Genomic DNA, 22,090 nt, shown 5'->3' with positions numbered 1-22,090 from the left:
GGATAGTTTGGCGAACTCGGTGAAGTGACTTTGTTTTCACACTACTGATACCAAGATCAGGTATCAGCCTGTTAATGTGCTTATTCACTTAAACTAGTAATCGTAACTACTCTGATACAACCGCTTTTTTCAGTTAAACAGCGTCATGTATTATATTTAACATGTTACAGTCTGAAAGCATGTTTTATTTTCATCAGATATTCCTGATTTTCTCAGTCATATTTAGCACTGTAGTGGTATTAAGTACCCATATCTCATATAAATATAGATACTTGTACTGGTATCGGTGCGTGCCTACTGAGTAGTAACTCGGTTAAAAACAGATAAGCAGTCGTGTTTTTGTGAGAATCATTTCGGACTTTTCAGTTTTTCCTTTTGTAACCGCAGTATCACACAGTGTTATAACATGTGCAAGGCTGCTGCCTTGTCCTGCAGTGCTGCCGTCTCCCAGAGCAATGCACTTACCTGCGTCACGCACAGCAAAGCTTCTCATTAACAGTCTCTGAATGAAATTGGACGATGTAACTGTAAGAAAACGGCTGGGTGGGAGGGAGAAAGAAAGTTAAGAGCCCCTTTTTTAACTAACGGTAGCCTAGATTTCAGATGATGATGATGTTTAAGCTGCCGACAGTTCAAACTCCAACCACGTCAAAACCTTTTGTTTGGCACAAAACATCCTGAAATTGCTAGAGAAGTAGGTTACATCATCAAGAATTATATCGACACGCGCTGTGTAGTTCTTCACACACACACTCTCACCAAGGACACGCTCCCAATCGGCCTTTCATCCACAGTGTCAATACAACATGACATTACTTCAGTTCTTCCCTTTTTGAAATCTTTCTTGAAGCGGTGTTTTGACGGAGGGTGCTCTGGGTTTGTCAGTATCCATTTTAATCCAAGTTTTCCTGCAGCGCATTTGGCCCGTATTTACGTTTGCCCAGGTTTCGCTTGGACTGAGACATAAAAAGTGTAGATATTCCAAAATGTTTTTTTATTTAACGGGATTATATTTAACTACAAGCCAAAAAACTGTTCACAGATACCAGTCAGTCATGGATTAACCAATTTGAAATATTAATGATTGTGATGTTTTCATGTTGTTTGATGTTATAAAACTACAAACTGGCTACAAGTTCTACGTAAAAGCAATCATTACTGAACTCTGTATGACTTTGTGCAACCACAGAGTTAACAACATATCAGATAGCAGGACACTGTCAAATTAGTTTTCTAATCTGCTTCTAGTAGTATGAAGTCAGACAGATAGTTCTGGGTAAATCTGTCTAGGAGACAATTCTAAACAAACACATTGCTGTTGAATTTGTTGCCATGCTAGCGGCTCTATGAAAAGCAACGTTTCCACTGATCTAGTAAAATACCTCAACATCTACTTGGATGATTGGTACGCAGTTTTGCACAGAGACATTTATAGAGATTCACAATGTATGCTCATGACTTTTCCCACATGTTCCCTTCAGGATATGATGGTAATAACTCTGGTGGTCCCTTAATTCCTCTTCGAGCTCCATCATCTGGTCAAAATTCCAATTTGTCCAGTGCTTTCGTTTACGACCAAATACCTGCAACACTTTCCCATCAGCCTCAGCGGTACAGATGCATGGCAGCGTGGAGACGTTAGCATTTAGCTGTAAGCCAAAGTCTCACAGATCTGCGAGCATGGCCGTCGGCTCTTTGTCTTGTTTTAAATGGCTCGACGCTGTGAGCACCTCAAACACAATGTCATTCATCTTCATTGTGTTGGTTGGAGGCAGATACGGGAGACAGATCGCAACCTTTGGCAGTGAAACCCAAACACTCTGTGTGGCAGGATGCCCCTCGAAGTTAGGTTAGAATGCTGTTTATGAACTCTGCAGGGCCGTTGCTCTGTCACTTTGCACCCGACGAGATGAGCTGTGGTTCACAACGGGTCCAGATAGATTTTTACGGCTATACTAACAGGTTCAGCTGAACCAGGGATCTGAGCCGTCCTCACGTATGTGAGTCAGAGAACATCAACGTCATTCACTGGGGCAATGGAACTATCATTACCATCATTGTATCTGTGTTGCTAAGCTGGTACTGCTAATGTTGGGAGCGGCCTTTAGTTTCTTTCTACAGGGCGCACTAAGTTCAGACTAAACCACAGCTGCAGTTTACACCTCTTCTGAGGACGCAGCAATCACGTGACTTTAACGCCAGACAGCACAGGTTTAACTACAGCTAAGCTTCTGAAAGAGCAGCAGCCGCGGCATGACTCGGGCTTATTGTCTAATTGTTTGGCAGTTTTTTTAGTCTCCGAAACAGTGTCCCTATTATTTGGGAGGTAATCCAGAATAATAGGGACGCTGACCAGCAACAGTTTTCACTGGAACTACTTCATGGACAACTTTTGACATTGCGGTCTGTGGGTTGTTCACAATAACGGGGACAGTGATATGGAATTTTCTTTAACATGTTTTTACAAAAATGAGCACCACAATTTTGTTCGTGTCCGTTGTGTTGTGGTGGAAGCAGACATTTCAGAGACTTAATATCTCAAAACCTTAACGAACTGCACCACAAGCTGTCCGTTGCTTGATACCTGCACATACATGCTTATGATTTTGGCAAACCGACTCGTTAAGGATGTGCTTAGGCAAAAGCAAACCAATCAAACATTAGTTGAAATGTGAAAGTCCTGAGTGTTTAAAACGTCTGCCATACGTATGGTTTCTCCAGGAAAGGAGTCGGTGAAAGAAAAGCTATTTTATTGTGCTCATTTCGATTTTTTTGACAAGAAAAGAAAGAAAGCCTCGGAGAGATCCTATGGCAGAGCGTTTTCTCTCTCTCTCTCTCTCTCTCTCTTACACTCTCTCTCTCTCTTGCTCTCTCGCTCCTGAGTCATTCACTAGAAGAATGTAACACGAGCATCCACTGAGGATTTCCTTGCATCATGCTCCGTTGTTTCTGTCCGTTGTCAGGAGGACTTCTATTTATTTCCACTTTCTAGGCATTGTAGTTTCAAAAACAGTTTTATCTTCTTCACGCTTCAAAGAATAGCAGCGCCGACTAGGGTCACTGGCGACTGGTCGCCTCGACCGTCAGCTTGTCGTCGTCCGACTCTAGACGAGCTCTGCTACTCTCTGACACGGGAACAATTCAGGCCATTATTGTTCATAAACAGAACAGGAAAAAAAACAAAAAAAACAGTACTATAATACATCGCTACATTGATATTACTGTTACTCAAAGAATGCTCAAGTGAGGCTTTAAGAATCAAGCAATTATAAAATTGCAGTCATGAAAAGTATAAGAAACCAGGAACGTCTTTGATTTTAAAAAAGATTAAAGAAAATCAAATGTTTTTAAGGCTGTTGTTAAGTTAAAGCCACAATCTGGGGGACGTGTAATGCAGAAACAACCACGGCTCATCTGTTTCCTTCTGGATCAGAGCTGGATTGTTTGCTGCAGCAGCAGAGGAACCATGTTATAGCTGCTGCAGTATAAGGAGAGGAACAAAAACACACACTAATGAATGTGCTTTTTGCAGTGCTACAAACAGCTGTGGTGATTTCACTAACCCACGATTATGGCTTTAACTGGGCTTAATGACTTGAGCATTCTGAACTCATTATAGCAGAGAGAAAAAAAACAATTTTATACAGCGTTTCCATTCACCAATAAACGTCTCATTGTTTGCCAGCTCTGTTGTTTCCATAGTGTAGTTTTCATTGTTGCTTCAAGGCTGGAGTCATTTCTGTTTCAATTCAAAAAGTCCTCATAAGCATTTGTAATTATAAATTGGTTGTCAATACTGTGAAAACTTCAAGCATGTTAAATTCGAAAAATCCAGTGAATTGAAATGTTCTCGACTCCATCCCTGGTTTACAGTCCTCTGAAATGAGTTTGCTGTAGCACAGCTCTGTATAGATTACACAGCAGTATTCTTTATCACATTTTACTCTTTTTCAGCCTCCAGTATTTAGATCCCACAGATATACATGTAGTCTCTTTTCATCACGCTACTGATTCTTATCACGTTTCACTACAACACTTCTAATATCAGGAACATTTTCCTCTGAAAAACCTTTGATAAGGCAAAACCCCATTGCTATTACTTCAATAGACGTCTGCAGTGGCAAATTTTGGGCTTCTTGCGGGCAGCATTTGGTTCAATCGGTGACTCAAACTGATGTGATGAAAGTCGTCCATGAGAGATCTGCCCCGAGTGGTCAGATCTTGCTTTGTAGAAAGCCAAATGTTCATTATTCATGTCCAGTTCTGAAACACGTGTGGCCATCCGGAGAGAGGTTTCTGTCGGACAGACGAGGACACTGTTCGAATACAGCTTGTACATTAGAAAACAGAGATTCCAGCTGCTAAACAGTATTAACTTCTCAATGAATACATTCATCTGTGTGTGGTTGTGTGGGTACACTTGAATGTGTATGCATGTGCTGGAGTTGTTTACTGCAAGGGTGATGGTGGGTAAACAGCTGGGGGCCGGGGTTTAGGGGCTATAGGGGTCAATTTACTACCACAGTACTTTGGTCTTAGACATGATTGGAGGATAGAAGGGGAGCAGTGAGCCAATGGGGTTGGATCGTTTTGTGCAAATTGTTGTTGTTCTGGCAAACTGATGTGTGTCGATGAGAAGGAGAAGAGGTAGTATTTAAAATCATTTCAAATACTTCTTGGTGATTTGTCAAGTTGGCACAATGGCACCACAGTGGAACCAGAGGAATCCCAAAAAAACAAGTGAAAACCTGGGAGATGGGAGGAGAGAGAAAAAAGAGGAAATGATTTGTTGATGGTGGAGCTACAGTGTATCGGGAAGCTGAGAGTTTTAGGTCTTTTCCTAAGAGTCGTTTTTTGATTTTGAACAGTGCAGATATGTTTCCCCCTGTGGGAATTAAAAGACATTCATTTGAAGATTAGAATTTTTTTAGTTTGAGTTCAAAATCAAAAACGTACCGTTTGTAAGTGAGCGGGTAGGTAACTAACTTGGGGATTCTGGTTTCTGAAAAGTCTGAACGATTTCAAAACCATGTTGTACAAACAAAGCAGTCACCTCTGTTGCAAATATAGAACTTCTCTCTCTCGTCTGTACAGCGGTCCCTCTGTAGGAGGATGAGGAGCAGGTGTAGTCGGGGGTTCACCAGGAGAAACCACGGGCCTGTTTCTTTGTGGCTCAGCAGAGAGCACGTTTCTCTTGGTAGAAAAGAAGAATGTCTCGTCCGTTATTCTGTTTGTCTCTGTTGGTGTTCACTTCTCAGCTGAGAGGTTCGGAACCGTCAAAACAGTCACACGACAGAGCCATGCCATATTCAAATAATAGAGTATCAATGATGTGGAGCATAGGAATAATAAGAAGACCAGTAATGTAATAAGAATAATTAATAGTAATAACATATCATTCTAGGTTTTTAAATTCTCTATATAAAAACAGTGGCGAGGAGACGTTGGTACACAGTAGGGCTCTACTATCTCTCTCTCCCCCCCCCCCCCCCCACACTTGGTTGATTTGGCACATTATACTCACTTCCTGGTGAGAGCTACCTACTCATTCTCAGCACAGTTGAATATTACTGTTGCCTGGCGACCCATCCAGAATTTGTCATTTTGACGTTTTTAAAATCTCCCAAATCACGGCAGATCTTTTCAAAATGTCTTTTTTTTTTTCTTTTTTTTTTAACCGAAGCAGCATCGCAGGGCGCGATGCAAAAAACAACCTTTTCCCCGGCGAGGCAACATCTTAATCAATCCACCGCGGTGATAATAATTGGAGAGGTTAATCTGCCGCGGTCAGGTGTGATGAATGTCAGTCTCCAGGCAGATTAAAAGCGTATAGCCAGGCGGTTCAGGATGGGTTGCCTGGCAACATTTAAGGTTTCTGCTCTTAATGTTGATTTTTTTTTTAGTACAAATAGCTACGTAAGTCTGAGCTATAATGTTTATTACATTACAAAAGGTAACTCAGTCTCTCTATAAGCTATGATTTTTGTTGTTCAATATAATATATTAGTTTGGTCCTCCTTCATGTTCTCAGAAGCAAAGGCTTGGTTTGTGTAAAGTGTGTGCGTGTGTATAGATGTGTGTGGGCAGTTTGATTCCGTAGATCCTGCGAGTCGTGTGTATTTACAGGTCGTTTCTTTGTATCAGTCTGTGTTGTTGTTTTCCATCTTCAAAGTGTTTGGGGTCTCCAGATGTGGGTTCAGGTCTTCTGCTGGGCGGACACACCCTTCCAGTAGTCCAGTATGTCGTGAAGATCCTCATCCTTGGCAAACTGAACCTTTCGCCTCAGGGCGTGTCCGGCTGCCACGTATCCCTCGTCCTCCATGGACGCCTGCCGGTGCCGCTTCCGGTGCATTTTGAACCTCTCCCACAGCCCCAGGGTCGGGGTGCAGAGGAGCCCTTCGTCCTCCTCGTCCTCGTCTGGGCTGGAGCAGTAGCTGAGGTTGTGGTACTGGGGCGAGAGCGGGTAGTGCGGCGAGAGCTGGGAGTAGGCCAGCTCCCGCTGCTTGGTCTGCCTGCTCAGGGTGAGGGGGTCTAACATGGAGGGCTTACGGCCACCCGGGTGGTGGTGGAGCTCCTGCAGGGTGTGGGGGTGGTGCTGCAGCTCCTGGAGGTGCTGCTGGGAGCCGGGATAGGAGTGACGGTGTTCGTTGTACTGGCGGATTCTCTGTGCTTCAGCTCGTAAGATAGCCGCTGCAGGCGTGACCGTACGAATGGCCTCTCCGCCTCCCCTTTCCCCTCGCTCTCCGGTTGAGTTCCTCTCGATGTAACGGGTCTCCGACGAGTGGTAGCCTCCCTCCGAGCGGAATGAGCGAGGGCTCCGGGCAGAACCAGGAGAAGAGGAGGTGCTGGGCCTTTTGGAGGTCGGAGGTGCCTCCATGCTGTGGTGTCGCTGCAGCGAGTGATGATAGCTTCTCTCCCTCTCTTCTCTTCCTCCTCTTCCTCCCTTATACACCGGGGAGAGGAACTCGCTTCCTCTTTCTCTCTCTACTTGCTCAGAGAGAAGCACCAGCTGCGGCTCTGCAGTAGAAACCGCCCCTCCGCCTGCAGAAGAGGGAGATTTAATCCCCTGTTGGAAGGAGGTAGACTCCGATTTGAGAGCATCTATGCAGTTGTTGATGATCTGGTTAACTTTATCAACTTCCTTAGCAATGGTTGAGATCTCTGCTACTGAGCCCTGGGGATTCGCTTCTGGCGACATCTCTCTTTCTCGCTCCCGTTCTCGATCTCTCTCCCTTTCGGTGCCAGACCCTCTCACCTCCATGTAGTTAAGTTTGGCAGGCTTGTGCACCGGTGTTTCTATCACTTCCTGCAGCTTGTATGGATCAATCTCCCCGCCCTGAGGAAGGTAAGGCATTCTGGACAGACTCTCCCCGGCACCAAGCTTCTGGGAAACAGATCCTCCGCTCCCTCCCTCTATGTCTCCTTCTCCACCATACTTGAGCTCTATCAGAGTCCTTTGGATCCTGCTCATCTTTCTCTCCTTCTCCTGCATGATCCTTTTCTTCCTCAGGCAGTGGACAACAAGGCCAAGAAAGAGTAACATGCCAAACAAACAGCCCAAAATAGTCATGATGTAGTGGGTCGCTGACGACTGATTGGCTATCGTCTCTTCTCCGGCTCGGCGGCCAGTGGAGATGGTCAGACAGGTGTGGTTGAAGCGCAAGGAGTTTCTTATAGAAGCCACACAGTATGTGTAGTCGGTGTTAGGTTTTAAGTTATTGAGCTCAATATCTTCCCTTTGATTTTTCAGATTCTGGATATCTGAGAAGAAGCTGTTGTTGTAAAGCACCAGGATGTACATTTTCCTGTACGGGTGAGGAATCTGAACCGTGATCACAGCGCTCAAATGAAGCACCTGCTTCAGCATAATTAACGGCTTGATGTCAGAGAAAATGGGGCTTATGTTGATGACCTCATCGGGAGGAGTCCCGGAAGCACAATCGTCCAATCCGCAGGGAGAGGCAAAATCTGGGGGCAGGGTGGTGGAGTCTGCCATGCCGATCGTGTAGTAGGTCGTCACGCTGCTGCCGTCGTCTGTGCAAACAAGACTGAGCACGTGCAGAGCGTTGCGTTGGGTCGGCATGCGGGGGTTCTGGCTCAGGAGGTTGTAGCCGAAGAATCCTTGAGGGGAGTCGCACACCATCCTCTCACTGGTCCTGTTGGGGAAGGCCGAGAGCCAGCGAAGGAAACCTAGCAGCTCACAAGAGCAGTTGAAGGGGTTGGTGTAGAGTTCACAAGTGGTCAGCTTAGAGAGTTGAGAGAACAAAGTGCCGTCCAGCACCTGGATCCTGAAAAGGAACAAACAAAAAATCATAGATTTTTAGATAGAAATATCATTTTCAAACTTCTAGTCTTCATACTCCTCAAGTAACATCACTGGAGGCAATTGATCCGACATTGAATTTATATTTTCGGAACGTTTTCCACATATGCAGTAGTATTCCTCAAGACCTGTAAACAGACTTTAACGATCAAAATATACAGGCTCTCGCTTTAAATCCACTTGTTACTTAGTCGTCTTGTACTTCAGTGAAAGATTTTCCAAAATTGAACAAGCCCCAAAGAGCAGTTAAACTTACATTCAGCTGTTGCTTTTCAGTCAAGAGATCAATACCAGTTATGGTACCAATAGTATGAACAAGACAGTTATTCCCACTGAGAGAAAGCATCTCGACTTGGTTTTAATGAGGATACTGTCAGTGAGAAGGAAAAAAAAAAAGTGTATCTATGCATCTTCTGCAATGCTTTTTTCTCAGCAAGTCTGCAAAACATCAGTGCAAATTGGTGACTTTAGAAAGCGGCTCTAGATCTTTGATTATGGGTTGATGACACCAAGCCTGACATTCATCATTGATGTTTTGGCTGCATTTAAGAAACTTAATATATTCTCCGATCTAAAAAGGTTTCAAATAGTTTTTAAGTCGGCATCATACACCAATGAACACAGAATGATGAACCCATGAAGAAAGTTGGATTGCGATGAGCCTTTTTCAGCTTTTCTGTTGAATTCCCCTTCATGAAACAGATCTTAAACCAAATCTTGATAAGTGCCGAGTATTCTTTTCTCAAAGTTATGTAATTGGTTAATCTACAAACACCGCAGCATGTTTTCTCTCTCTCGTTAGACACACATGCATGGACCCAGGTGGATACCTGTTCATGGAGAGGTCTATGTTCTCTATGTTAGGGCATTCCCAGAAGGTGTTGGGTGTAACGGTCTCGATGAGGTTGGCTTGCAGGTAGAGATACTGCAGCTTGCCCAGACCACGCAGCATTCCCTCCGTCAGGTTCCTCAACTTGTTAAAACCCATCTGGAGAACCTGGAGAGGCAAACACAAGTGGGATTATTCTAATCTCTGAAGAGGCGGCCAGCGCCAAGCATTCACACACTACAAGCTGGAAACATGCAGAACAAACAGACGACGGTTCAGTACAATTCATGTTTCACATGGTGATCTAAGCTTCTATGCTGTGCTCAATTAACTAAGATCTTTTTTGTTCACATTCTACCTCCTGGCACAGCTCCAGCAGCTTGGGTAGTGTATGTCTAAGTACGCCAGCTCTTTATGGCTGCGTTCAGCTCAGTTTGGTGAAAACACTTTTGCCTGAATAATGAGTGAGCGGTTTCTTTCTTTTTCTGTGTGTCCATCTGTGTGTGTATAATTCTGGAATAATTTAGATCCTTCACCCAAGTGTGGAAATACTCCCCTTGATAAGTCCTTCAGTCACAATTAGCATGAATTATTATGTGTTGAGTAAGTGATAGTAGCCATTATGAAGAACTTAAGAATGTTCAGTACCAATAACAAAATGATACCTTTTTTTTCTATTTACCAAAAGAAAGCTGCATTTTAATAGTGCTGCTGGTTAAACTGGAGCTAACTTTAACTACCGTACATACTGTCTGTTAGTTTAATTTGTAAGAATGCTGATCAAAGCTTTTATGTCTAAAACATTAAGTCAACTATAACATTATCCAACATAACTCAAATACATGTAATGTGGAAATGATTTCCTCTTGAAATTAGGTCAAGTAGTCGCATACGGCAGCTTGGTCAGTGGTCCTACGCTTCAAACTGGCTCCGTGTACCTCTGTGGCGTCAGTTGTGCATGTATACATTTATGCTCGTTACATTTTCAGAAATCAACTTAGTTAGGTTTAGGCAAATAAACTACTCAGTTGGGTCACGGAAAAGATCGTGGTTAGTGATAATTGTAAGTGTGTTCGTTGTGTAATTAAGTAGGCGATGCTACGTACTTGAAGTAAGTTAAGTATGTTAAGTCATACACTACTTTAAAATAACTCAACACTGACTTTCAGTTTCGCACAGGACATTAACAATGGCCTCCTGGGTGAAAGTCCTGCATGTTTTGACATATCTTTATGCTATGTCCCCTAACTTTGTCCTTTGCTGTCGCCACAACTACGGCCACATAGAGCATCATAGATTGAAGTGTAGGGTTACTGACCAAGCTGCTGTGTTAATGACTTGGAAGTGCGAACGAGCTGATTTGTAAAGTATCTTAACATACCCAAATATGTCAACCAAAACACAGTACACGGTTGTGTGTATGTGCATCCATTAACCTGTGTCTAGAACTGCTCACCTGCAGGTTGAATTGTGCTGAGAACGCTCCGTCTTCCACATAGCTGATATCGTTCTTGGTGAGGTTCAGATAGGTGAGGTTGCCAAAGCGACTGAGGGAAGAATAATGGACCGACCGTATCTTGTTCTCATTCAGCCTCAGATCCACAATAGTGCTGTTGAGATAAGTGTGAAGGCTTTAGATTCTTTTTTTCTTTTTTGACAAAAGGCAAAATAATATCGACAAAACTCTTTTATCCTAAGTTTCCTTACCTGTTAATGTGGGAGGGGATGGCCTCATAAGGTGGCTGGTTCATACTGCAGATAGCCAGCCACACAAAGCCTTTCTCGCCTTCGATAAGCCAGCAGTCAGCTGTTACCATTGGCAATCGCATTATTGACAGCAGGGCGAGCCAACATAGGAAGGAGCTGGCTGTGGACAGGACCACTGACGAAGAACCTCCGGTCACGTTATGTCTCTGCCGTCGCTGTCTTGTCCTCTGGGCCATTTGGGATGTCGTCACAATATCCATTGGAGAAAGCCGGGCAGAGATGCTTGCCATCTAACATTCATTCATTCAGGCTAGCGCCATTTGAAAGGGAGCGAGGGCCTGTTTGTACAGTGATATCTCGGTGTTGAGTCTATATTGCTAAAGAAGTCACAGCATAGTAAAATGTCCCCGTTTCTCCTTAGCTTGACCTGTAATTGGACATTGAGTTGAATAAAACTCGTGATCGGAATTTCTGATTTATCAAAGTAGAAATGATAAATGCGGGAATGGTACGTATCACTTCATTGGCAGTATACGTGTCAAGGTAAACTGTTTCAGTTGTTCAATTATGGGGTCGCATTTGTTTTGTTATGTACAAATTGGCAAGAGGAAGTCGTCCTGGTGCCAGATTGGCTGGTGCTCATGTCTTCTGTGGCCATCTGCATCTCTGATTGGACAAGCACCTCTTTTCTTTCTTCCTCATTGCTCGCTGCTCTGCACTTGGTGTGAGAACTCGTCCCTGGAGGGAAAGGGGGAGAGAGAAAGAGAGAGAGAGATGGGAGGAGGGTGTTAGAAAAGACTCTCTAATGAAACACAGCGCTTTATACCAACAAACACAACCCTGTTACCAGCATGATGAGATAGGGGTAGTTATTTCTTCTTATATAACCGCCTGGCACTCAAACACACACAAATTTATGCATGCACACTCACTTCCTATGCTCAAAGGACCTTTCTTGACAAGTCCAATTAGCGCACATTGGTGCAGATACACAATAGGCACCTGCAAATCTTAAAAATACACACCGCTTGTAAATGCTGTGCGTGCGCACGCACATTTTTCTGCCACGCTATTAGCCTCGTGGCCTTGATGGACCCTGGGCTAAGAATGGCCCTTACTCCGATACTGTATCTAATTAATTAATCCGCTCTAAATAAAACACTTCCTGGGATAAAAAAAAACAGCTGATGTCTGATGGAACAGGAGAAACGGAGGGAGGGGAAGAGAAAAAGGCTTGCAAAGGGCTGCGGAGCAGCGAGGAGGAGGATGAAGAAGTGGTGAGAGAGATGGCGAGATGGAGCGACGAGTGGGGTAGAGGGGAGGGATAAGGCAGTAAGAAGATAAAGAGGCAGTGATTCTGTGAGAGAAAGAGTAGGCTGGGAAGAGAGAGAGAGGGGTGTAGAGTGACTCTCTGTCTGGGGAATTTGCTAGAATAGTGGCTCCCTCTTCTCTTTGAGAGCCTTTTTTTCTCAGCTGTAAGAGCAACAAACAGGATGTGACATTATGGAGGAGGAAGAAGACTGAGTGGGGAGGAGCAAAAGGTCCGGCCATCCTCTTAAGCATCCTTTGGCTGCTGTTCCCTCCTTATTGATTACAGATGAATGCCGAGGCAGAGAGGTTTTTCACCTCTATTCTGAGAAGGAGAGCAATGCTCTTTTTGAGAATGGGACAAAGCCTTTCTGAACTTTTTGGTTGTCCTTGTGGAGAGCAAAAGTCCTGATGTCACATCCTGGCTACCCACCGTTCCACTAGCTTCTGTGACTCCTTCTCATCTCTCAATAGAGCGTCTCTTTGATCTTTCTTTAAAAATGTCCTTACAACACGCTTCATTATCCATGTTGTTGACCAACGCTCTCTTCTATATCCCTTCCAGCTTCTTAGCTGTAATCTCTGCTGTCTGAACAAGAGGTTCTACAGTCACGCTACAGCGGCTCTGTGCTGATGCTTTGCATGTATAATGTTCACCATGTTCACTATCTAACGTTTAAAGATACTTGTTTTAAGTATCGATGCAAATAGCAACCAGACTGATACCAAAGACTCAACCCATCTCATGTTCGATCTCATTGTAGACACATGGACGCTCTTCTTAGTGCATGGTATCTTTGTACGCATCACAAATATAACATTCCTATTGTTGACCAATAACAACCGTCCCGTGTGTTAACGCTCATGTGATCAGGTTATTAACGAAGAACAGCAAAAAGAAGTGCTTGTTGTTTTTGCAATTCATTTGTTGTTAATGAAGATGTATTCAGAAGCCTTTTAATGATGAACGCCCCTCATAAATCATGACACATGGCTCTCCTCTACACACTAATACATTATACTTTTAATAATACAAGCTATTAGCATTGATGATTCTGGCCCTGGTATTACTTCGCATCGAATCAAAACCACATTTTGTGACATTGCCCTCCCCTACTGTTGGTCCCTCCTTGTTTATTCTCATAGCTCGTCACTCAAATGGCCTCAGTCTGTCAACCTGGTGACATTTATTCTGCAACAGTCTTGGGCTTGTGGGAAATGTTTTTAAAGGAAGCTAAAGACAGAAATATTACATGTTTTTAAAAGAATGTTCCCTCGCTGTCGAGACAACATATTGCTGAGCAATTGTAATGCGTGTTGTTGCAAATGTGAATGAGAATATGAATTAGGTGTCCAGGTGGCCCTCTAGAGCAGAACCCGGAAGTTCTGACTTCACAAGCTCCGTGTATAAACGTCACAAATGCACACTGGCGTATGCGAGCGTTTGTGGGCATTTACGCAATAGCAAAAGGCTTTTCCACCCAGTCAGCACAATCTATAATTGATGGTGAGACGTCCTTCCACGTAGCATGAGACAAACTACCCAGTTAGGCCACCAGAGAAAGCGTAGGAACCGCTGCCAGCTACTCACACGAACAAACAAACGCACATATGCACAGGAAACATCCATGCTGCTGACTAAGGGTTAAGCTTGGGTAAACAAACAGTCGAGAACAGGGAACATGGGGGTGTAGCGGGGGGGGACGAAACATTTTCGTTAACATGCAGAGACGGCTGATTTCTGCCTGACCTCTTTTTGTACCGAGGTAAAGTGATGCCGGCTGAAGGGCCAGAAGACAGAACGGGAGTGCAGGAATAGATACAGTAGCAGTTACTGGGTTGCACTTGACCTCCTTTTGTAGTAAATACACTTGTAGCTATCGTGATGCATGCAGAGGAACTGTTAAGAGTCTGTCGGCCTCTTTTCCATTCTGCATCATTCATCGCCTTCCCCGCATACACACACAAACACACGCCGCTGAGAACAACCGTGTGGAATATTCCAGCACTCAGTATCATGACCGTCTCGCTCTCCAGTCGTGTCACACTCAAAGATTTATAGCGTACAAACCGTCATATGGAGAGAGACTGAGGTGGACTCTAACCTTGCTTTCCTGAAAGGTTGAAGGCTATGGTGTCGTAGGCGAGACGGTTTCAGGATAAACTGTGTAAATGTATAAAAAAAACAATATGTAGGCACTGAGAAAAAACCCAGAGAGCGTGAAGAACAGTGCTTGGTGACTTTGAGACACACAAAGAGACTGCGGTGCGTCACCTTTCCCACACATTACTGAGGACACCGAGCCTCTTTACAGGAGTGTGTTTTTCTGAACAACCTTGTTTTATTCAGCACATCTACACACAGACACACGTGGTCAAGAGCAGCCAAACTCGCTGTAAACAAGACGACGATAAAACGACAAAGTCCAGTGTTCCTTGAGTCAGTGAATCTAGAAACTATCTAAAAACTTCATATCTTCACACACTCATTGATCATAATCTCAGCGAGGTAGCAGCTCGTCGGAGAGAAGCGAACGGCAGCATACGAGGAAATTTGATATCGAACCACCTCCTTAAAAGTTTTAAGCTTCTGCAACAGAAAAACATCTTATTGTATTTCCAATGTTTGATGCTCCTCTCAGACCTCTCTGTGTCATAGAAGTACAGCAACAAAGATCCACACTGTGAGTCAGAGAGAGTTGAGGATAAGAAATACAATAAAGATGTTGTATCCGGCAGAGGAAGGTTAAAGTTTTAATATTTCCCTGCCAAGACAGCTACATTTTCAGTCCTGTTTGTTTGATACAGGTGCTCTAAAATATTTCAGTGGCATCTGCTTGAAGGTTAGGCCATGGGCCAAAGAAAAGCTGCAGATCTTGGAGTTTTTTTTAAACTCAACTGCTCTTACTGGAATGAATCAAATCTGGTACACATATTCAGTGTTTGCCAATGACATGTGAGTTTAGTTTGGTGCTGATTTGCTCTTTGAAGATGTTCTTGTATTAAATTAAAAGAGCAAAATTAGAGGATTGTGCAGCTTTATGTGCATTCTCTAAGCTGTTGGTCATTTCCCCGTAAAACCTCATCTTGTCTTTTTAACTTGGTTTTTGTACGGATTGAACTGTCTTTACACGAAGCAAAGGTCTTCCTACTGAAGCTTTAAAGCGGTATCGGTCTTTTTATCAATCGCTCTGTAACATTGCTACAACAGTTCAAAGTTCAACAGGGCAAGAAACATGAGCAGTCGGACGATCGGACAAAACAAGCCACTTAACAGTTTAGTCTGGTTGTTTCACCAAACTCGAGTAATAATCCTTAATTGGACCGGAAAACCGTGTCAGTAATTACAGTACATCAAAGTTAAACCAGGATGTTTGTGATGTTTTTAACAAAATGTTTGGATCAGAATTTACTTTTTTTTCCTTGGATTTCACATTCACTAACCTGGAGGGGGGTTTGTTTAAAGCCTGTGTGATCGGATGTTTTCTTGCTGCTGTGTTACCAGATCTCAAAAAAAGTAAAATATTTATTATAAGCTTATTAATGATGGCCAAAACTAAGTTGTGATGAATTAGCCAGAATGATCCTTTTACTGAAATAGATTTTCATCCCCACATTATGATGGATACCAACAACGCATCACATCCCAACACCCCACCGTCCGTTTCTTAATCCCCCCCGTGTGACGGATGAACAGCACTTAGGAGATGGGTTGTTCTCCTGGGCAGGTTGTGAGCACATTAATAACAGGCAGACATTAACATATAGGCACATACATGGACAGAGAACCTGAGACACACAAACACACAGCACAGTTCACCATCTCGGTGTGTGTAGCGTGGCGTCGCACAGTCTGCCGGTACCCTCAATATATGCTACTTCAAACCAGTGGGGAAAAGAGCAGCACCCAACAAAGCTACGGGAAGCCATCAACACCTATACACCCTGTCTAATGATGAAGACAAACCTGGCCAGCACCAAAAGAGAAAGATGTGATTACATTTGTTAAAATGTGGCATCAGACTGCTGTTTTATTTATAAAGTTATAATCCCAAACCCCATTGTTGATGCTATTTGAAGTCTGCAATGCAATAGCCGTTTAATGTATCAACGCTGTTTTTGTTTTGTTTTTATTGGTGGTGACGGATTCTGCCATTCCAACGCCGCATTCAGAATAAACGATGAATGCATCTAATCCAGCTCAATTTCATCTGATTGATATTGGCCTCACTGTTTACAGCTCACTCTCTTTACACAGTTGCTCTACCGAGCTACTGTTGACGCAAACCCAACATTTCCTTCTGCTGGGTGTCTCACTTTCAACTACCAAGAAAAGGAGTGCTTTTCATCGTGAAACATCCACAGGATAGGCAATGTTGCGTCGCTGTAGTAAGTGCTAACCAAGATAGATACATAACGAGACATGTTTTTTTCTTGCTTTATAGTCAGACTTGGCCAAATACCTGAAACAGCACACAAGCCAACGTCAACACAGCATTACACTATGTTACAGCTGGTAATTTGACAGGTTATAGGGTTGGATTCATTTCTTACAACTACAAAGGTATTCATTAGTTATTATTAGTTTGCCAGTGTAGGCTATCATTATGCATTAACGTTACAGTTTCATCTGCCCAGTCTGGTGTCCTGGTTTACTGTTATATTACCCTATGTTGTAGTTTATGATTTCACTCTTGTCATTTTTGCACTAACTGTAGATTGCAGTTGTATTGTTGTCATCTGGTCATAATGCTTTGTTCTATGGTAGTTATCTACCTTTTTGTTTGTTTGGTGAGTAACGTTAGCTATTTTTAGCTGTTAGCCTCTTTGCTATTGCCAGGCAAAGTTTTCAAAGACAATTGGGCTGAGAGACTTGTTTTTTCACGCACTATTATTAGATATTATATAACTACCATAGTGCACAGGAAGGGAAAACATAATTTTCTGCAACGTCATGGTGGCTATAGTGTGGACTTTACTCCAGAGTAGCTAAGATAAATCTTAAATCTCTGTGGTTCATCAAATAGCAATACAGCTTTAGTATAAAAATAGCTAGTTTCAACGTGTCATTTAGTGTGGACTTTGCCTGCAGGCTGCAGGCGTCCTAAATCTCTTAACAGTGTGGTTGTTAAAACAGGGGAACTGTCTGGTATTAAAGTCATGTGTTAAAAGCTATGATACGCTCCAGTTGTCAGGGCGCAACAGACATTGATAGCACGTCTCCGGCCCTTAAATGTCAGTGACTCAATGCCATGGAAATCACCCCCCAAGAGGCCTAAGCTTCGACACTGTTACAACAAATACTGTGTGTCCAAAAAACGGTTTAATGCCCTTCTGAAAAATGGAAAATTATGCGCAGTAGCATTTTTATAGTTTATATTTCCTTAAACAAAAAGTGCAGAGAATTCAACTTTATTTTTTTTTCCCCCTTGCTTCAACTGCAAAGTCCTTGATTTTACTTTGAAACTCTCTCCGGCTGCTCTGCGAGCCCCATCATCTGCAGCTTCTCCTAATACTGTATGTTGACATATCGGGCTATTTTAGGATTGCTCCCAAATAATTTAGATATTTATGTAACACAGAAATATGGACGTTAGTGGTGTACAGCGCTTCCCTTTGTTGCCTCGAGCTCTGGCAGAGATGTGCTCGACAGTCTCTATGATGCTTTGAGTTCAACCTGTAAATTTGTCTGCTTAAAAGCTTGAAACTAATTTCTCTGCCGGAGTTCAAAGCCTTCGTTTGAGCTGTTCGAGATGAATCCATGGGAGTTGTCTTTGCTCTGAATAAGTTGGGGGGGGGGGTTTTATGTGGTTTTTTTGGGATGCGAGGCGTCGGTCTCTCATTCTGTCCGTCTGTCCACAGAACCTTCTCCTCTCTGGTTCATTTATTTCAAACTTCATCTATAGTATGCTGCCTTGTTGGTGAGGTCTCCCTTGCAGAGTTTGGATCTCAGGAGGTCTAACCTGGTAAAATATAGATTTAACCAAGAAAATAAAAGTTCCCTTAGCAGTCCTTTAATTATGAAGCTTATTGATTCCCCAGGACGCAAAGATGTCAAGCCGTGGACGAGCTTGTGAAGAATAAATCTTTTCTCGGCGTCTTGGGAATTCACATCAAACCACATTACACAAACTGTTTTGGGCAGTACACAACTAGCCCCCTGGTGTATATGCACTCACACATGCAAACACAGACACACTTTACGGGGCATAAATGACACGTGTGATTTGTGCGATCGATGAAAGTGGATTAGATCAGATCACAGAGCGAGAAGAATTGAAGAGGAAAGAGGGTAGAGGGGAAGACGGGAGTGAAAGAGAGTCGGACCAAAAAGCAGTACAACTACACCTCTGTCTGTCGTCCGCACGATTCAAAGACATCCATGAGAACGTAATTTGTTTTGACTCCCATCCTCACTCATCCGTTTTACAAACCTCCCCCTCCCCATCTATAAGAGTGATTGACTTTTACGGAAATAAGGCTGCAACATCACACATCCCTGGGGAATGAAAGCCTCTGTCTTTTCTCCCCGTCTTCTGCCTCTGGGGTTTTAAAGAGAGGGGGGGGGTGTTGACAGGTGGTGGCGTTTTGGGGGTTGAGCTGACGTCCAGACTCGGCGTGATGGACATTTCTATAAGAGATATGGAAACACAGAGCGTGACAGACATTTCTATTATAGAAATATTTCACTGCCTGCTACGAAGCCTGTGGTCGGGACAGAGAGGGGGGGGGGGGATTCACTTATGTGTTGTAGTCGATGGCAACTGGCCCAAAATGGGGAAAATAACAATGCTTTACATACACGATTTTATTTTTCTCATCACGGTATAACATTTTGTCTCATCTGTCTCTGTCTTCTTTTTCTGAAGCAGTCTCTCACTGTCTGTCCTTCTATCTCCGTCTTCGCAGTGTGGGGGTTACGCCAGAATAATAGGCACTGCCGATGATATGAATCTCCTCCATCGGCCCCTGCGGTGCTCCACTTGTCACTCCCCTGCAGAGGGAAGTGAACATGTGAGATGCCATGGATGATCCTCTGTGGCGAGGCAATGTATGGTTACGTAATGCGTTTAGTATTCACAGAGGAGAAAGGGGGGGAAACAGATGAGAACGGGGACGGAGAAAAGATGTGAGGCAGTGGTGGAAAGAGTCAGAGCTGCATGAAAGACAGTCGAGAAAATGAGAGCAAGGGCTGGAGTGGAAATATCTTTGTTATCATAACGGTGCTTTTTATGGTCAAATTAAGACCAAATCTTGAGTTTGTTTGAATGAATATATACGATACTTCACATAAATTACAAAACACTCTCACCTCAAGCTCCATTCTGAGACTGTTGTGGAGGAAAATGGACCTGTTGGAAGAATGCACTCCGAACCTCACCGATCCTACATATAGTTTTTCTCAGCATTTATTTTAAGTCGGTCAATAAATTGCGTTTGAATCATGCCGGCCACACATGCCTCTTAGTTCGTGTTAGTGCATGCGCGCGTGCCCCTCTAGAGCCAATAACGGCGTCCCGACCAACGGCGACGCCGTGGAAGCGTATAGCGCCCACTGGGATTGGATGATATGGTGAGATTATTGTTCAACATGATATTGATAGGCCACGGTATTGGTCCTCACGTGTCCACGATTATGCATCGTCTGTTATGTTCAAACCATCAGTCGCTCTCTTTGTCTTTTTTCTATCTACCACATTGGTTGAAGTGTATCAGAGAAAAAGTAGTAACCAAGATAGTCTCCTTCGTCACCGCAACTTCTTTGTCGGTTTGGTGTGTCTGGGCCTTGAGCGTGTTACGTAATGATGTTGTAGACCAGAGGTTCCCAAAATCGTATTTGTTGGGACTTTTGAAACTGCATTGCCTCAGGTATTTAAATGATGACAGAATTAAAACAAACAATGAATTAAATTTCCAAAAAAAAGAATTAATAATACATACATTGTATTAATGGCTTAATACATTTTAACAGTTTATATATATTCATCATTTATTTACTCACTTAGTCATTTTGCATTCCAAAGTAAAAGATTTTCTTAAATGAATCTTGTAAGTACAATTAATTGACAAATGTCTTGATCCTCCAAGTTGTTTTTAATGCATCATTTAAATTTGTTTAGTCCACTAATTTATGGAAGCTTTAAAAGAATGTATCAATCTATCCATTGATTGTAATTCAACATTTAAAAAGTCCATAAATACTTGTGTGGGACACTAAAGACTCCGCAGGTGAGATGAGGTAACGTGTGAAGTGCACATCCGAAAATTACCACCATCACCTGACGAGGCACCTTTCCAAAAACTGATGCACATACACAGGCCTGCACACAAAAACAAACAGGTACACAGGTGTGGTAACTGTGTGTGTGTGTGTGTGTGTGTGTGTGTGTGTGTGTGTGTGTGTGTGTGTGTGTGTGTGTAGTCTGTCTCTCTGAGTAGGCAGTAGGCCAAAGAGGGTTTTAACACGCTTAATGGGATTTCACACTCCGAGGTACACACAGACGTACACACTCTCGGACACACACTAATGTTGACGATAAACATGTCTGAAAGCTATGTGTGAACCCGGACAAATAAACACACGCACACCCACACATGCACACTCTGATATAAAAGGATTTGTCAGGCTCCAACATTGTACACATGCAAAACTAATGGACTCCAATATCCACACGGTAAACATTACTGTTGCTCACTCATTTCCAAAAGACCAGGCTTTACACACCTGCCAGAATGAAAACACAGACGCACAGGAAGCTGTATCCTCTGTGCAAATATGCCATTATGTCCGTCCAGCATCAGCGTTGCACTAATGCTACAGTGGTCATTGTGAGCTTTTAGTCTTCGGGTGTTGTTAAAGGAGCACTGCACTGCATCAATCTATCTGTTGCTTGAAAGGTGGCTCTGAGAAGTCTGTAGGTTTTCTGTTTTCTTTGCAGAGGATGACAGCTGTGGTTTATTGGAATCCACAGCTGTTACTATAGATCCCAATGGTGAGTCATTGCAAAACATAAATGTGTCAAACTAAGTGCATTTCCCTCTGCCCTGTTTTTCATGCGCAAATTTAAACGCCAGGAATTTGGCAAAGATAAGTGAAAACATTGTTAAAGACTTTTTGTGTTTGCGCGAGGGGGAAAAGTTGGGGTGTTGATTAAAAGCAAAACGTAAGAGTGTAATGTAAACCGACTTAGCAAATGTATCATTAAGTACATGAAGCATGTGACTTAAACGTTCATTGAAGATTCTGCAATGAAGAGACTGTAACCTGTAACAAACATAAAAGCTGCATCACCATCATTCTGGCACCACCTATTCCACGAGGGGGCAAATTAATTTCACAGTGCTCCGTTCTGGTCTAACCGCTCACTTAACTGCCTGAATCCAAGCTGACTAAAGCTGCAACGAACCTCTCAGAGCCACCTTTCAAGCCTGCAGGCGGTGAGTATTTGATACTTGGTAGATTGATTTTTTTTTGTGTGTGTGAATTATGAAGAGCACATCTCTTTAGGCAGATAATCCTCAAAAACTGCGGTGTTATGGATCAATCTACAGCTCCTCCAGAAAATAGCCCTCTGCCAAGTGGGCTGAATTTCACCAAACGCGCAGCTCTACTGTGGTTATTTGTTGTCTTCGGAGCATGCAGTAAAATATGAGACCTCTACGCTGAGAGAGTGAGTGAGAGTGAGTGAGAGATTTCTCAGTAATAGAAAGCAGAGCTTATGTGCTCTGGTAGGTGGACCGTGTTATGGCCTGTCTGAAAACTTTTGCAAAGTTAGGCTTTAGAACTTTGCCAGACAAATGACCACGACTACACATGCCATAACTCACGGAGGAAAGCATCTCTCGCTCTCTCTTTCTGTTTCTACAGTAACTGACACACACACACACACACACACACACACACACACACACACACACACACA

General features: G+C 43.2%; 1 protein-coding gene across 3 annotated transcripts in view; it reads right to left on the bottom strand.

Moving 5' to 3' along the window:
• Positions 1 to 1,731: 1,731 nt before the first annotated feature.
• Positions 1,732 to 22,090, bottom strand: part of LOC116392051 (protein ELFN1-like) — a 102,140-nt gene continuing 81,781 nt past the window's right edge. For all 3 annotated transcript variants that reach the window (XM_031863183.1, XM_031863181.1, XM_031863182.1), the window contains 4 exons: positions 10,860 to 11,597; positions 10,609 to 10,762; positions 9,154 to 9,320; positions 1,732 to 8,288 (listed from right to left, as the gene is read on the bottom strand). In XM_031863183.1, coding sequence (XP_031719043.1) covers positions 6,197 to 8,288; positions 9,154 to 9,320; positions 10,609 to 10,762; positions 10,860 to 11,149 — 2,703 coding nt within the window. In that variant the 5' untranslated portion in view covers positions 11,150 to 11,597 and the 3' untranslated portion in view covers positions 1,732 to 6,196. The remainder of the gene's footprint in view (positions 8,289 to 9,153; positions 9,321 to 10,608; positions 10,763 to 10,859; positions 11,598 to 22,090) is intronic.

The sequence above is a fragment of the Anarrhichthys ocellatus genome, unplaced genomic scaffold, assembly GCF_004355925.1.
Source record: "Anarrhichthys ocellatus isolate YVR2014 unplaced genomic scaffold, GSC_Weel_1.0 scaffold28, whole genome shotgun sequence".
Taxonomy (NCBI): domain Eukaryota; kingdom Metazoa; phylum Chordata; class Actinopteri; order Perciformes; family Anarhichadidae; genus Anarrhichthys; species Anarrhichthys ocellatus.
Note: the sequence above shows the minus strand (reverse complement) of the source record. Positions and strands in the feature narration are given on the sequence as shown.